The following is a 17,558-nucleotide window of genomic DNA, read 5'->3' on the forward strand; positions in this document are numbered from 1 at the left end:
CGACAGAGTGTGTTGCATGCTCAGTAAATGTGCATTTCCTGGCCTGTTGTTTGTAGCTTCCTCATGGCCCCGAAGGCCTTGTGAGCTCCACTCTCCACTCCCCAGCGGATGATTACCACATGCTACTCTGGCCTCTGCTCTGGCTTAAAGAACAGGCCAGAGGCACCTTGATAGGGGAGGACGGGCTCATAGTAATGTCTGGAACGGAATCAATGGAATGGTATCGCACACATCAAACACATGGTTACCTTGTGTTTGATAACATTCCACTTAATATGAGCCCCCCCCCCCCCAGCAGCCTACTGGCTCACACACCCCACAGTGTTCTACTGCTCTGCTCAGAATCAGGCTATGTTCTTCTATGTGTATGAGGACATCTAGTGGTCGTAGACAGTCAGTGGGAGAATAAACAAAAATAAAGACTCCCTTTGACATCGTAAATAATTCTTGCATACTTGTCAACCTTGGCTGACGATGTAGTAAGATGTTTTACTGTTGATGTACCAGTAGTATTACTGACGGACATAACGTGGAAGTAATTACAGTGTATTGCTTGTAATGACTTTGTAGTTAACACAAGATGCACTTTTTGACCGGTAAGGGTTACTGTTTGACCGGTAAGGGTTACTGTTTGACCGGTAAGGGTTACTGTTTGACCGGTAAGGGTTACTATTTTGACTTGTAAGGGTTACTGTTGACCAGTAAGGGTTTACTATTTGACTGGTAAGGGTTACTGTTTGACCGGTAAGGGTTACTGTTTGACCGGTAAGGGTTACTGTTTGACCGGTAAGGGTACTATTTGACCGGTAAGGGTTACTATGACCGTAATGTACTATTGACTGGTAAGGGTTACTATTTGACCGGTAAGGGTTACTGTTTGACCGGTAAGGGTTACTATTTGACCGGTAAGGTTTACTATTTGACCGGTAAGGGTACTTATTGACCGGTAAGGGTTACTATTTGACCGGTAAGGGTTACTATTGCTGGTAAGGGTTACTTTTCACCGGTAAGGGTTACTATTTGACCGGGAGGGGTTACTGTTTGACCGGTAAGGGTTACTATTTGACCGGTAAGGGTTACTATTTGACCGGTGAGTTAACTTCCATTCTGCTGCTAGGCACCTGGGAAGGAGGGCTGGGCCCCGGCTTCATACCTGAAGAGATGAAGGAGGACTTCTCATCCCCGGCAGGAAGAAGACCCTGACAGGCCCTGTGGAGATCATCGGCAACATCATGGAGATCAGCAACCTGCTCCAGAAGAAGTCCAGCAGTGAGAAGGTAAGGTTTTAAGATTTCCCTTTTAACTTAAGATTTCATTTGATTGAACTTTTAGCTTTTTAGTCTTTAAGCACTTTTTTTCTATTTTATTAGCTTTTGTTTGATTTATGTCTTGTATTGTATAGTGTTTCTTTTACTATAAAGCGTGTTGCCATTTTAAATGCATTTTAAATAAAGTTTGATTTGATTCAAAGGATGTCCAAACGGATGGAGATTCCACCAGTCCTGAGCGCCACATCTCCAAGAGTGAGATCAGCCTGCCCATGCCCTATGCCCCAGGTTACAACCCCAGCCCCGACCACGGCCCAGGTCCGAGTCCCAGTCCTGGGMTGAGTTCTGGATCTGGGATGGGTACCTCCAGTCCTMGCCTGGGCCCTGGTGCTAGTGGTCCTCTACAGGACAGTAAGGGGAAGACGGAACCTGGTTCCCCTGCTGTAGCACGTGTCGCTCCACACAGAGTGTCGATAGGTGAGTGTCATCGATTATGGAGTTGTATGGTGATTCAAATTAGACGATTTACTCGACTGAAGTAAAATATTGTTTTCTTCTTGCATAGGCTTTGAGGCTATAGGTAAGACATGGAAAGACGAAGGTGTATAGTGTGAATTTAATATTAGACTAATGTTTGGGTGCTAATATATATCTATTAGACTAATATTTGGGTGCTAATATATATCTATTAGACTAATGCTGGGAAATATTTGTGTAACTAATATTTGGGTGTAATAAAATGCAATAAAAACATATATAGTGCTGAGTGATATAACATTTTGATTGGGGTTTTACGGATATACTAAGGTTCGTACTCGTCTGGTATGTGTTTTTGCAGTGTGTACAGTAGACTACTAATTGCACTTCTATCATTTSTACATTTGACAGTAAATGAGGCTAATCTATGATTCCATTCATTAGGCTCTCCCAACCTCCGACAAAAACCCCCTCCTAGAAGAGAAACAAATCTGGTAAGTCACTTTCAAATACAGTATGTATCAGAAAACGTTTTTTTTTTTTACACATAAACATAGAACATTGAACTCAAGATTGCTTCTTCTTCTATTCCTCTTGTTTGTGCAGGGCTTCCAGTTACCCAAGCCACCAGAGCCCCCTACTGTGGAAGCGGAGTACTACACCATCGCAGAGTTCCAGTCCTGCATCTCTGATGGCATCAGTTTCCGTGGAGGACAAAAAGCTGACGTAAGCACCCAGAATCATAGAGATACAGTATCTATACAGATATTTCGTTTCTGGATAGATGGATAGGCTACTGTCTATATGATCTATCTCTATGCTCAGAACTGCTGTACATATGTCGGTATTGAAATCTGTCTGAGCACATTAAATGTTAATGACACCTGACAGCTCACCAGAGACACAACTGCTGGAGCTTCATAGATATGGCCTTGACGGTCTGTTCATTTTGATGATGCTGGCAACATACTGTATAGAGGCCAACTGGATGTCAGGGTGGACATTTGAACTTAGAAGAAGCGAGCTTGTTTTGATTTCTCTAACCGTCGCACCAAGAATGATACCCAGAATATGTAGGATGTAGGATCTTAATTTGAGCCAGTTTGCTACAGCAGGAAAATAATCCTGCAACAACAGTTCATTGGGATTATTATTATTATTATGTGGATTCTAATTATTTTTGTAAGTTTGAAATTTCAAAGTGGAAATTTCACTTCAGAAGCCTTTTAAAATCTCAAATACACTACAAGTTTTAAATGTCTTGCGTTGCAGGAAAGTTGTCCTGCAACGGAGTGATCAAATGAAGGTCCCACATCTGTAAATGGGGAGACTGATTTTGTGATAGTGGAGGAGAGTGGGAGAGAACAGCAGTAGAACACTATTACTCTGACCCTCTCCCTATGCATTATAGATTCCAAGTTCTCCTGCAGCAGGGTGATCAAATTAAGATCCTACATCTGCATAACCGCAGTGCTCAAGAGATCTACATGTATGAGAAACATTGTCTGCTTCCAAAATGGCACCCTATTCCCTTTATAGGACACTACTTTTGACCAGGACCCATTGTTAAAAATACTATTTTCATCAGTGTGAAGTTCAAGTGAGTGTTTATTGTAAAGCGATAGTTCCATCAAGTGTGTATCTGACTGTTGGTTATCTTCCCACCTGTCTTCTCTGTAGGTCATAGAGAAGAACTCCGGGGGCTGGTGGTATGTCCAGATCGGGGAGACGGAGGGTTGGGCCCCCTGCTCSTACATCGACAAACGCAAGAAGCCCAACCTCAGCCGACGAACCAGCACGCTTACYCGCCCCAAAGTCCCGCCCCCAGCTCCACCCRCCAAAAAGCAAGACTCAGARGAGACGCCMTCACCTTCWCCCAGTCACTCCATCTCCTCATCGTCCAAAGCCCCAGAATCCCCYAGYCGGCCYRCAGTATAYGAGGAACCRGAATATGACRTTCCCGCYGTTGGATGCGAGGGCGAGTCGGACACAGATTCCCTGAAGGGAGAGACAATACATCGCCCCCTGGAGGTGAAAATCAACAGTGTGGTCTGTGAGAAGTACCGTAATTCTCCTCCGGTCTGCAAGACCTCCCCTGTGATTATCAGCTATAGAAGAAGGTCCTTCAGGTCTGTTGAAGAGATGGTCAAGGAGGAATGTATCTATGAGAACGATGGCTTCAGGCGCAGTAGTGGTGATGAAGGGGCTTTGGCCAAAGGCTGCGGCGGTTCCAACTCCCCAAGGATCTACCACTCCTCRACTGTACCCCGCAAACCCTCAGGGTCTTCACCTCTAGCAGGGGGAAAGCCATTGAAGAAGATCGCCTCGGAGCTGAGCCGGAGCCAGTCCCTAGCCAAAGCCGACACCAGCCCCAGGTCGTCCTCAGACGAATCAGGTAGAGGTTCCAGGAGACCTCCAGGCATCAGGTCGGTGGAGCAAAGGATAGGCCAGAGCCCCTCCACCAAGCTCAAGCCCTCAGTGAGGCCTAAACCTCTCCTCACCACCAAGTCAGAGCCACAGTGCTCCGAGAGGATGGACATCACTTCCCTGAGACGCCAGTTGAGGCCCACGGGTCAACTCCGGCATACCGTCCATGGGCTCAAAGACTCAGAGACGTCCTCTGTCATCTCGTCGGAGGACTCCCATTCTTCCCGCAACAGCACCTCAGACCTCTCCTCCATCTACTCCAAGGGGAGCCGGGGAGATTCTGATCTGGAGGGGTTCAACTTATACCGGACCACAGACGCCTACGACAAGGTCCAGGAGTCAGAGCTGAGCTTTCCATCTGGGGTGGAGGTGGAGGTCCTGGAGAGGCAGGAGAGCGGCTGGTGGTACATCCGCTGGCGAGACGAGGAAGGCTGGGCGCCCACATTCTATTTGGAGCCCATCCGCCAAGGGAGGAACGGCGGTGGGTCCGAGTCTGACGGGCAGCGCTCTGGGTCGGGCAGCGGCACTGGGAGCAAGTCCAACAGCCTGGAGAAGAATGAGCAGCGCGTGCTGGCGCTCAACGACATCAACCTCCAGGGACTCACCAACCACCACCAGGTACACCACACGCCAGGGGGTCTGAGATCGAGGAACACGCCCCCCATCCCCTCCAAGCCTCCGGGGGGCTTCTCCAAGCCGGCTGTGCTGGTTAACGGCGCTGTGAGAATGAGGAACGGTGGGGTGAGACCGCAGTCCGCCGTCAGACCCCAGTCCGTGTTCGTGTCTGTGCCACAGCCCGCCATGGACAGTCAACACTACATGACGAGTTCCCTAAGGCGGAACGAGTCATTGGCCGCCCACAACCAGTACCGTACGGACCAGTACCGCTCCGGTTCCGCTACCCTCGGCGTGCGCCGTAACTCCTCTTTCAATGCAGTGCGTGCGCAACCCGTCACAGTCGAGACCCGATCGAGACCCTCAGATCGCTCTATCACCACCAGGGGGTCTTCGGCGGAACGATTTGGCGCCGGTGGCGGGACGGACGCCTTGAGCAGGGTTGGGGTTGTTGTGCAGCGTAATGGTATCCCTATCTCCACAGTCAGGCCCAAGCCTATCGAGAAGAGCCAGCTGATCCATAACAACCTGGGGAGGGAGGTATATGTCTCCATCGCTGACTACCGGGGGGACGACGAGACCATGGGCTTCCCTGAGGGCACCTGCCTGGAGGTTCTAGACAGGAACCCCAACGGGTGGTGGTACTGCCAGGTCCAAGATGCCCTGCACCCCCGCAAGGGCTGGGTCCCCTCCAACTACCTAGAGAGGAAGAAGTAATGGCCTAATAATAATAACAATGTCCCCCTTTGATGATGTCACTAAGAATATTGGTGGTGACATCACTCCATAAGAATGTTACCCCACAAGAGCTACCACAAGCAATATGCTCCAAATATGTAAACAGATGATTGATTCTGAAAGACTTTATGTAAAAAAAAAACATGTTGTTTTAACCTTAAAATGAGAAAGAGACACTTTTATTTCTGGTTTACTAAAGTGTACACATGAAAGACTAAAAGTCCAGATTGTTGCCTGCGATATGGGATGTAACGAGAGACTGAAAACGGGGTTGGCCACCCGCCGGGGTTAGAAACCCAAAGATGTTTTTGGAACTTTGGAACGATGCGATTTGACACGACACCTTCTAGAAGGGGTTTACATTAGAAAGAGAAGATAGCTGGGCAATGATGGCAAGCCTTATACCTGCCCTTGTGACTCTAATGCCAAATAGGTGCCTTTCGTAGATGATTAACTGAATGGGGGTTTGAAGAAGTGGACGGAACATATCAGTGATTCAATGTCATTACCAAATGTATTACTGTGCCATAGGCCTATGAGCATGAATACCACCAAAATTATTTTTGTAACGTTCAAGAGAATCACTTGAGTAGAAGTGTTTAGGAGCGTTACCGAGCGAATAGGATCAATCTAGAGTGTTGTAGTATAATGAATCAAATAAGAAAAAACCAAGAGAACGGGAGAGATATCAGTGACTCTCAGTGAGTCACAATTGACTCACTGAAAATGACTAATCCTTTGATTATCTTTTTTAGACATTACTGTATGTTTTGTTCTTTAATGTCTTTGTGTGTCTTTTTGTCTGTCCTTAGAGATGTATTTCTGCTTTCTTGTGTAACACTCCACTGACAGCCCAGAATTGGAAAGAGTCAAAGTTTCCTCTCTCGGATATTCAATTCTCTGAAGTTTCACTGACGGAATATCTATGTTGAGGTACACGTAATTAGACGAACTTTGTAGTTTCACCCCATTTTTGGAGTCCCACTTCTTATTCTATGTTTTCAACCAAGCCTACAGTATCTTGCACACAAATAAAGCCGAAACCTGTCAAGCTTGAAATCTAATCAAAGTATACTTATTGGGAAATAAATTTCAATTGAAGGTGCTTTTCAGTAAAAAAAACAATTACCTACCACCAAGATATTACTTTACACAATAATTTTTAATATTGTCTGTCTGTATTAGTCCCAGACAAATATATTTGTATATATGCTTTACTGTATACAGTATAGCAACCGCAATTGCAGTTGCACAGGAAATAAGTACAGGAAATATGGCTTAATAATGATCTTTGAATCCCAGGGATATATTTCCATAGCCTCGAGCCCACAATGTGATCAAACCAAAGAGGAATATCATTTCCTTGGCTATTTTGTAGCTTTACTATTGTAACGAATGCGCTGGGAGTCGGGAAGCAAGTTCAGGGAGTGTGTTTTAATAAATAAATGTAACATAATACAAAACACAAACAACACACAGACAAGAAACAGAAACAATGACGCCTGGGGAAGGAACCAAAGGGAGTGACATAATATAGGGCAGGTAATCAAGTAGGTGATGGAGTCCAGGTGAGTGTCTTTATGCGCTAATGTGCGTAACGATGGTGACAGGTGTGCGYCTTAACGAGCAGCCTGGTGACCTAGAGGCCGGAGAGGGAGCACACGTGACAACTATTTATTTATGGATACAAATAGCCTATTATTCTAAAAAAAATACTTAAAATGAAGTTTAAAAAGTGAAGAATAAAAAAAAWTATGTTTTGATAACATCTGGACTCAGTTAATGTTCTGAACCCAAATAAAAGCATGTTGAAACATGCGGATATTGCTGTGCAGTATTGGTTTATGTGGTATGCAATAAAGTTTATGTTCACTTCCTTGCTTTAAAAGTAGTTTGGTATCTACTGGATTTAGAATAGTACTGCAGGACTATTTTGAGTTATTACTATTTACTTATACGTTTTCCCCAAACACAATACTGATATTATTTCAAAACTATCCCCAATTGAAAATCCAAATGAAGTACTATTTCAACTGGCTGGTGTTCAAGACTGCTGAAATATTTTTCTAACTGTGTGACATTTTTCATGACATTTTCTGCTGGACAGTATTATAGTATTAAACAAAGTATTGTACCTGCTAGATCGCAGTTATATCTGTTTTAGCCAACCATAGTTGTTTTTTGTTRTTACAGTGTGATCACACATAGACAATAATGAAGATTGAAGTTCCGTTTTTTGTGAATTAATGCACTTTAACACTTGTTTACGGTGCATTAATGTAAAGATGCAGTTGAAATACTCAGCATATTATTTATTGATTTTTTAAAAATAACTATTTAATAAGAGTATTTTTTTACCTCAAGTTTTTCAACCCCTGTCTTTTCACAGGAGTTGCAAAATATCTCATTCATTGGAGGATGCCAAAGCTCCTCACAATATAATAATTGGATACTGTACATGGTACTCTCTTGTGGGAGACAAATGCTACTGCAACATATTTTTTTCATGTTGCCCAACAAACCGGCAGTTACAATGCAATACCAAATGCACTGCTGGTCAGTGAAACTACCAACTACAAAATGCCTGTACATAATTGAATGTTTTCAAATATTAATGCAGCTAAGAGTCGTTTGTTTTTGTAGTTTGTAATTTTTTTTGTTCACTTTATTCTATTTGGCTATCTTTTTTTTAACCTTCTAAATGACTTTTTCCCCCCATGCTGTGTGCTGCAACTAGCAAAATCATGGACACTTCCTTTCTCCTTATTGGTCTGTACGTAATGCCTGATTCAAATCGTATTTATTTTGAACTAATGTTTATACCTCCCATTTGTGGTTTGACAATCAAATATGTATCCACTGCCTCACTAGACTGGTCTGTCAACCTAGTACAAAAGTCAATAATGTGTGATATACTGTATCATTGTTTTGACATTTCTACAGTCTATTTGGTATGAATTTCAAGCCGTTGCATACAGATCTATAGAAGCTGAAGTTAGTTCTGCTTCACAAATGGAGGGTAAAATGCTCTTTATCTCACCCATCATATCCTATCTAAAGCAATGGAAATCAATAATTAGGTCTATGTCAAGTACAACTACAGTTGGTACAGAACCCCTTGAACCCCTAACCCATCTCCCTCCCTCCCCTCGACGAAGGCATTATGTAAACGTGTTGAATCACCCATAACATTTAGCTTCAGCACATATTAATGCATATCGCTATTGTTTAATTGAGCTCAATTTACATGGCTTCTCTGCCTGCGCCTGCAAATTACAAGGGAATTGTAACGTGTCAAACTTGACTTTTTCATATTGTATTTTAAAAATGTTTAAATAATTTGTTCAATGTTTTGGTCAAAATGATCATTTTTGTCTTATTTGTTTTTCGTTTTCACCCCATTGTATTTGAACATCTTTCAGAAATGTAATAATGAGGAATTGTGCAATAGAAATAGGCATCTTTAAAAAGCATAGCTAGAGAAAAACATGATCATCATTACCTCCTCTTTCAACATGTCTAAGGATATATGATACAAAAATATATTGTCTATCCCTTAATCCAGTCAAGCCATCATCGGTCATGTAAACACCTTTAGGTCATGACTCATTTCAGGTCCACTGCTTTTTTCATATTAGCCTTTTTCAAAACAGCAACAGTTGCTAATGGCACTAAACATACTCCAATCCCATTGGAGATGCTTACTTCCATTGAGCTACACAGCACAACATGTTGTGACATGATGGACAGGATTTTTAACCAATGGCCACGTAAGAATCCCTTCTGGTCCTTCCTCCTGGCTAGCGTGTGTGGCTAGTGGACTGTGAATGGCACCGGCAGAACCCAATGACCCGGGTTCCGACCTCGTTAACATCTAGCTGTTCTCTACCACAGATCCACAGAGGTAAGAGTTGTGTCAGCATCGAGGGCCTCTAGGTACTCACCAGACTGCCTTCGAGCTGTCACGTTTGTGCCTGAACAAAATGTTTTTGTCCTTCGAGTATCTCTCTCCTCCACCTACAGTACGCAGATGCCCCCATGCCATTTGAACACAAGCCATGCCGGCCTCTTCAACCCCGTTGCCATGGCAAGAGTGACATTTGCAACCATCACAGATGTCAACCGCGTAATGTAAACTGGGAGACTGTTAACCGGTAGTCTTGTAGGGAAACAGTGATGTGTACTACAGGGCCATCGTAGTTTAATCCATCCGCTTCCAAACCTATACCTACCACCAAATATAAGAAAACACTTTTTTTWATGTATCTCCATGTCCTCGATTAAGCCCCATGGGAATTCATTTCAGACTTGACCATGTTCAGAATGTTTAGAATCTTCTGAGGAGAAAGGTAGAGAAAATACTACATGGGTTTGGTTCTTGTCCACAGATTACAACAGTGATGTTCTTGAGGTCCACTAAAGCTGTTAGTTTAAAAGTTTCCTCTACAGATGATTTTCTTCACTTATCCCCACATAACAGTTAAGGTGCTTCCCGGCTTTGGAAGGTCTCGGTTCATTTCTTTTCCCCTCCAGTAGTGTTGATAGGGAAGAAACACACACACCCTTGAGTTTAACTTTGGTGGAGGGTGCCACAGATTTGTGGTAAAGTAGCACCCATTCACGGGCCACACACACACACACACACACACACACACACACACACACACACACACACACACACACACACACACACACACACACACACACACACACACACACACACACACACACACACACCACACACACACACACACACACACCGACGAGGGATGCCATTCATGTCAGAGGGAATAGATTAGAGCCTCTACCATATTTGCGAATTCAGCCAAGTGAGACAGTCCCTACTGACGCCACACTGCCTCGACTCTCTGCCCCTGCCTCCTTTCTCTCTTTTTATTTTAACAAATTGGCGGGCCTTCTCGAGCGTGACGTTCCCTTAAGCCTAGTAATCCTAGATAGCACCAGCCGGAATGTCCTTTTTCCTTCCCGGATCTTTTTTTCTACTCTTCCTTTATTAGTGCCTCCTTGCTCACACTTTGGCCTTTTCCACCATACATCCGCCATGTTCTTTTTCTTTCTTTCGCCTCAACCAAAGCTAGTAGTTCCCAGTGCCGAAAGCTAGTCACTTGAAGAAAGAAGAGATTGGATATGTTGAGTGTATCTAGTGTATGAGGTTTGGGTCGTAGAAGCATGTGAAGTGAGATATTGTGTGTTGCTGTGTTTGAGAGAGGACGTGTGCACTGTGATGAGATGGATTGCGTGCAGGTGAGGTCAGGAGAAAGATAGGAGGTCAGGGATGAGGTTGGTTGTGTGTGGGGTGCGTCGGGAAACCTGAGATGGATCAGATTGTGGATTGTAGATGACATGGCAAGAACGAGAGAACGAGACAGAGAAAGTGAACGAGAGAGAGTGAGAATGAGAGACAGGAGCTGGATACAGTTGTGGACATTGTGCTCCTCTGTTCATGCTGACTAGACTTCCGTTAAAACCAGCAGCAACAGCTTCCATCAGAGACAATGAATAACACTGCATCATACTTCCTCCTCTTCTCCCATCTCCCACGGCTTGGGCTAATGAACTATCCAATGTACGATGCGTGGCTGTGAAATCTCATTATCAAAACACCATTTTAATTGCRTAGTTAAAGGTTTGAAGGCCAGTAATTCTCGCGCCGGTGGCGCCCTGATAGCGGGGCAGCACAGCCACGAGGGGCTAATCTAAAACAAATGAGATTGCGGCTGTCGAAGATGGATAGATGCTCTCACTCTTTGTCGCTCTCGTTCTGTCTCTCTACAGCTTTTTAGCGGGTGGCATATTAATCATGTGTCTGATTTATTCAGCTTTATATAATTTGCTGTGGTGAAGYTTCAACTTCTGTCTGATGGCTTATGCTGTCCTGGTGTGAAGGGAGAGGCTGGAGAGCCAGGTTAATGAGAGAAAGGGTAGGTTAGGGGGGTAGGAGATGTGATGTTTTGAGAAAGTTAGTATTAGGTGTTTGTGAAAGGGGTGTGAGGTGTTTAACCTAAGGGTTGTTTTTAGTAGGTATTTTTAACGTAACTTTTTTAGAGTTCATTTTTTATGTTGTTTGCTCATGAAGGAAGTCAACGAATGAAAGAAAAGAAGAAGAAAAGGAGAGGTATGAAAGCTTACTCAGTGCTAGAACTGATGGTAACGCTTCAGACAGGTGGAATGGGACTGCCGACTACGCCACGTGTTACTTAACACAATTACTTAACACAACAGGTGGCGTCGGGGCATTGTTTAGAATGCTAATGTGTCGCTTGGCTGAGGAATAGTGCATGCTGGTTCTTTTTTGTGTTTCCTGCTGTGCTGAGACTCTCACTGTTTGACTTCCTGTTCTAATTACTACTTTATACTCTCTTTAATTTACCCGCAGACAGATGCATCATGTCACATCGCACTAAGCAATAACTGCTCACACTGCTTTAAACTACCTTCCTTTTTTTGTATGGGTACCAACTTGGACCATATTTATTGCCACATCCATATTTTCTGGAGGGAGGATTTGTCAGATAAAGATGTGTGTCATTTGAGGGGTCACCGAATACATTTTAGTTGGCGTAGTCAAAAGTCTTGTTATTACCTAAGATCAGGCATTCATGAGCATTCTCTGATGCCAGTTATAGTCCAATTCCTATTTACAGTAGAAAGTAGTGTGGCAACASTCCAACACTGTCACAAAAACCTAATTTGTAGACAAGGCCTCAAACCAAAGTTATACTCTCTAAACCTATGCTCTGTAAACCGTCTAGGTCCTTATACCCAAACTTGAAACAATAATGACCCACTACCAGTATGTCAACTCTGTTACATCATACCACCAATGCTTCGAGTTGGACCAAAGGAGTTGCTATAGTATTTGTTTTTCTCTCTTTCTTTATTTGCATTATTCTTATGCAACATTTGTGTTCAACTCTATAGAGACAACTCTGGAGACTAGTCCTGTTTTCAAAAGAAAGGTGTCATGGGAGGATGGAGTTCAAGAGAAACGTGTTTTCTGATTCCTTTTGTAAATGTCACCGACGTGAGTCATTCGGTGTGACAGAATGTAATGTGGTGTGACAAGGCGATAAAGAAGCAGGACATGTYATGATATTACCATTTTGCATCAGTGAGTCAATAAGTGTATGTGAAAGTACAGCAAATGTACAAATAATCAAATCAGTCTACTCTTCAACGGGAAACATAACACTTGGTCTGTGTGCTAGCGGTTCTTTTTGGAAACAAGGCTGTCCCTTTTTACCGTTTTCATTCTGAAAACCTTTTTCGTTGTTGTACCTTGTTCATGTTTACATTGTATCTTGCATTGCCCTGACGAGAAACACTATTAAATGTATTATCTTTGTTTAATTAATGTTGCCTCTCTGTTTTCATTTTTTAGCCTGAACACTCACATGCCATACATTATGAAACAGAATATTTACAGTATTATTAAATGTTTCAGTCGTTTAGCACTTATCCAAGCAACTTACAAGAGTAAATGTTCATACTTTTYCCCTGTACTTTYTCCCTGGTCCCCCATGGGAATAGAACCCACAACCCTATCATTGCAAGCACCATGCTGTACCAGCTGAGCCACACGGGACCAACTGAGCTGATGTGACTCACATTCATATTTAGATTTATTTATAACTTTTACATACAATCGTAGGCGACAGTCATTTTATGGAACGATACATATATCTTCATTTGTTGTATGGTATAAATCAGAATAAGTATATTTAGACTTGGATTGTACAAWTGAACAACTCTGTTTTAGATGTATATTGTATGAGTTATGAGAGAACTGTCAAAATTGTAAGGGCAGCAAATGAAGATAAACTAGTATGGTAGAGCCCTCCCTACCGCTAAAGAGAAAGAGGGAGGAGAAAATCTATACACATGTAGAAAGATGTATCACRTACGTCTAAATGAACACGAAAAATGTGCACACCTACCTCCCCTTAGGACAACCACCCAACCCCCATTGAACCCCCACCGGTTACAAAACGCTCGCTTTCAACAGAACATGTGCAAGTTACCCTCAGCATCTAAAGGTCAGAGCATTCATCACATTGATCACGGGTGGTTACGGGATGTGTAAAAAGAATGTAACACTCAGACTGACAGCTGTGAGAGGAGAAATACATAGAGACATCATGTCCAACATAAAGACTGTATTGGAGTATTTCAGGAAGGTTCTAGAATGACAAGTATCAAATAAAGACGTAACAAACACTTAGGSCGACAGTGTTTCTGCCACCTTTTGGTTGCACATAGACCATTTGGGAATACTTCAGAGAGGTATTGAAGTAAAGGTCTTAGTGTTTCTGTTCAGTCCATGTCACTGTCATCTTCAGGTGTGACGGTGATGGCATATTTAAGTGTGACAGTGTCGACAGCTGAGGAAAGCTCCCATAGGACGACCCATCACTTAAACAGATTCTCATTGGTCAGTGGAACTATTTATATATATCCACTAGATGGCAATCTTGAACTAGTCTGTTCTCCTCAGCCTTGGCCGGAGGAGTCAGAGGGGAGTTTGAGCTCATGGTTTGCGGTTTTTGGCTGTTTGTTTGTAAAGGTCTTACCTCAAGGGTCTTTGTAATGCAGGACTGCATGTATTCAAATTATTATTATTGTTAAACACATGAAGGTTTAATCCATCATCACAGAGTATTGCCTATGGACATTAACTATGACCCATCATGGTATAACAAAGTTATGGGATACTAATACATCTTGTTGACAGATTTGATATATATCGTCTAGATTATTATCAGACTTATACCTGCTCCTAGATATTACCATATCTTACATGCTATTAATCCACTACTGACAGACATATGGGGACATCAGAGGGATATTTGGATGAGGTGGTAGCTGCCTGCAGTGCTTGGAGCCCCTGACCCTAAGCCTAGTGTCCCCTGGAGGACCCCGGTTGAACATAAACCACCTAAGCAGATGGGGCCGTCCAAAACACATGATGTAACAGGTGTCCCAAATCACATACCACTGAAAGCACCAGGTTCCGTTGGACCACAGAAGGTCAGGGTTGTGTATGTCTTGGTTAGCAACTCTATTTGGATTCCTCTGTGTTTTTATGACTATGCTGACACAAACTGTGTACATGATCCATGCAACCAGTGTGGCTGGGGGATGATAGTAATCTTAATCAATGGATTGTATCATTATTTGAAACCCTTGTTAGTGAACAGCTAAAATAGTTTTTATATATTATCTCTATTTTATCAATATACCAAACGGGCTTCAGGAAGAAGCATAGCACAATAACAGCAGCCGTGAAGGTTTTAAATGACATCACTAAGGCCTTGACAAAAAAACAGCACTGTGTCTCACTTTTTATTGATCTTTCTAAGGCTTTTGATACAGTTGATCATTTTATACTAAAGCAGAGATTGTCGCGCGTTAGTCTTTCGGTGCATGCAGTTGCATGATTTGCTAACTACAGTTAACTACAGTTGAAGTCGGCAGTTTACATACACCTTAGCCAAATACATTTAAACTCAGTTTTTCACAATTCCTGACATTTAATCCTAGTAAAAGGTCAGCTAGGATCACCACTTTATTTTAAGAATGTGAAATGTCAGAATAATAGTAGAGAGAATGATTTATTTCAGCTTTTATTTCTTTCATCACATTCCCAGTGGGTCAGAAGTTTACATACACTCAATTAGTATTTGATAGCATCACCTTTAAATTGTTTAACTTGAGTCAAACGTAGCCTTCCACAAGCTTCCCACAATAAGTTGGGTGAATGTTGGGTCATTCCTCCTGACAGAGCTGGTGTAACTGAGTCAGGTTTGTAGGCCTCCTTACTCGCACACAGGTTTTCAGTTCTGCCCACAAATTTTCTATGGGATTGAGGTCAGGGCTTTGTGATGGCCACTCCAATACCTTGACTTTGTTGTCCTTAAGCCATTTTGCTACAACTTTGGAAGTATGCTTGGGGTCAATGTCCACTTGGAAGACTCATTTGCGACGAAGCTTTAACTTCCTGACTGATGTCTTGAGATGTTGCTTCAAGATGTCCACATAATKTTCCTACCTCGAAATGCCATCTATTTTATGAAGTGCACCAGTCCCTCCTGTAGCAAAGCACCTCCACAAGATGATGCTGCCACCCCCGTGCTTCACGGTAGGGATGGTGTTCTTCGGCTTACAAGCGTTCCCCTTTTTCCTCCAAACATAATGATGGTCATTATGGCCAAACAGTTGTATTTTTGTTTCATTAGACCAGAGGACATTTCTCCAAAAAGTACGATCTTTGTCCCCATGTGCAGTTGCAAACCATAGTCTGGCTTTTTTATGGAGGTTTTGGAGCAGTGGCTTCTTCCTTGCTGAGTGGCCTTTCAGGTTATGTCTATATAGGACTCATATTACTGTGGATATAGATACTTTTGTACCTGTTTCCTCCAGCATCTTCACAAGGTCGTTTTACTGTGCTGTCGTTCTGGGACTGATTTACACTTTTCGCACCAAAGTACGTTCATCTCTAGGAGACAGAACGCATCTCCTGCCTGAGCGGTATGACGGCTGCGTGGTCCCATGGTGTTTATACTTGCATACTATTGTTTGTACAGATGAACGTGGTACCTTCAGGCATTTGGAGATTTCTCCCAAGGATGAACTAGACTTGTGGAGGTCTACAATTTCTTTCTGAGGTCTTGGCTGATTTCTTTGATTTTCCCATGATGTCAAGCAAAGAGGCACTGAGTTTGAAGGTAGGCCTTGAAATACATCCACAGGTACACCTCCAATTGACTCCAATTATGTAAATTAGCCTATCAGAAGCTTCTAAAGCCATGACATAATTCTCTGGAATTTTCCAAGCAGTTTAAAGTCACAGTCAACTTAGTGCATGTTAACGTCTGACCCACTAGACTTGTGATACTGTGAATTATAATTGAAATAATCTGTCTGTAAAGAATTGTTGGAAAAATGACTTGTGTCATACATAAAGTAAATGTCCTAACCGACTTGCCAAAACTATAGTTTGCTAACAAGAAATTTGTGGAGTGGTTGAAAAACGAGTTTTAATTACTCCAACCTAAGTGTATGTTAACATCCGACTTCAACTGTATCTGTCTGATAGAACTCATTGCACTCAATTTGATGGGCTCATATCTGTTAAATTGTCTGTCTGTTATGGTGTGCTCCAGGGCTCTGTACTTGGTCCCCTCTTACTCACTATTCATATAATTAATTTAGACAAAAATGTGCAAAATGCGCAACCTCACTTTTATGCTGATGAYACTGTTTTTTATTGTTGTGCCTCTTCTCTCATAAAAGCAATCCAGAATTTGAAAACTGCTTTTTATACTGTTCAATATACCTTGTGTCATTTGAAGCTAATCCTCAATACTGACAAAACTAAACCTATGGTGTTTTCTTATTTTCCTCCCCAATTTCGTGATATCCAATTGGTAGTTACAGGTTTGTCTCATCGCTGCAACTCCCGTACGGACTCGGGAGAGGCGAAGGTCGAGAGCCATGCGTCCTTACAGGCTTGTCTCATCGCTGCAACTCCCGTACGGACTCGGGAGAGGCGAAGATCGAGAGCCTGGACTCGAACCGAGAATCTCTAGTGGCACAGTTTTCTAAAGCAAGAAATAGACCTCTGAACCTTTCACCTATTACTACCTGTCAGGGCAATGAGATTGAGACTGTAATCTCATATAAATATCTTGGAATTTTAATTGATGACGGCCTCTCTTTTAAATTGTATATTCAACAATTTACAAAAAAATTKAAACTGAAGTTGGTATTTTATTTTAGGAATAAGGCCTGTTTTTCTTTTGAAGCCAGAAGGAGGCTTGTATCAGCTACATTTATGCCTATACTAGACTATGGGGATATTCTACATATGAATGCTTCTGCTTACCATGGAGCACTGAGATTTATTCTAAACTGCAAAACCCTTACACACCACTGCACTTTATATTCCAGGGTTGGCTGGCCTTCTCTAGTCAATCGTAGGCTCAGTCACTGGTATACTTTTATTTACAAAGC

At 42.7% G+C, this 17,558-nt stretch overlaps 1 protein-coding gene across 1 annotated transcript in view; it reads left to right on the forward strand.

The window, feature by feature from the left end:
• The window catches only part of LOC111979450 (SH3 and PX domain-containing protein 2A-like), a 91,793-nt gene extending 78,893 nt beyond the window's left edge, over positions 1-12,900 (forward strand). Inside the window, 9 exon segments of the mRNA XM_070448985.1 lie at position 7; positions 1,118-1,157; positions 1,160-1,177; positions 1,180-1,277; positions 1,472-1,745; positions 1,834-1,848; positions 2,190-2,239; positions 2,352-2,471; positions 3,426-12,900. Coding sequence (XP_070305086.1) covers position 7; positions 1,118-1,157; positions 1,160-1,177; positions 1,180-1,277; positions 1,472-1,745; positions 1,834-1,848; positions 2,190-2,239; positions 2,352-2,471; positions 3,426-5,504 — 2,695 coding nt within the window. The 3' untranslated portion in view covers positions 5,505-12,900.
• The last annotated feature ends 4,658 nt before the right edge of the window (positions 12,901-17,558 follow it).

This window comes from Salvelinus sp. IW2-2015, linkage group LG1, assembly GCF_002910315.2.
Source record: "Salvelinus sp. IW2-2015 linkage group LG1, ASM291031v2, whole genome shotgun sequence".
NCBI lineage: Eukaryota > Metazoa > Chordata > Actinopteri > Salmoniformes > Salmonidae > Salvelinus > Salvelinus sp. IW2-2015.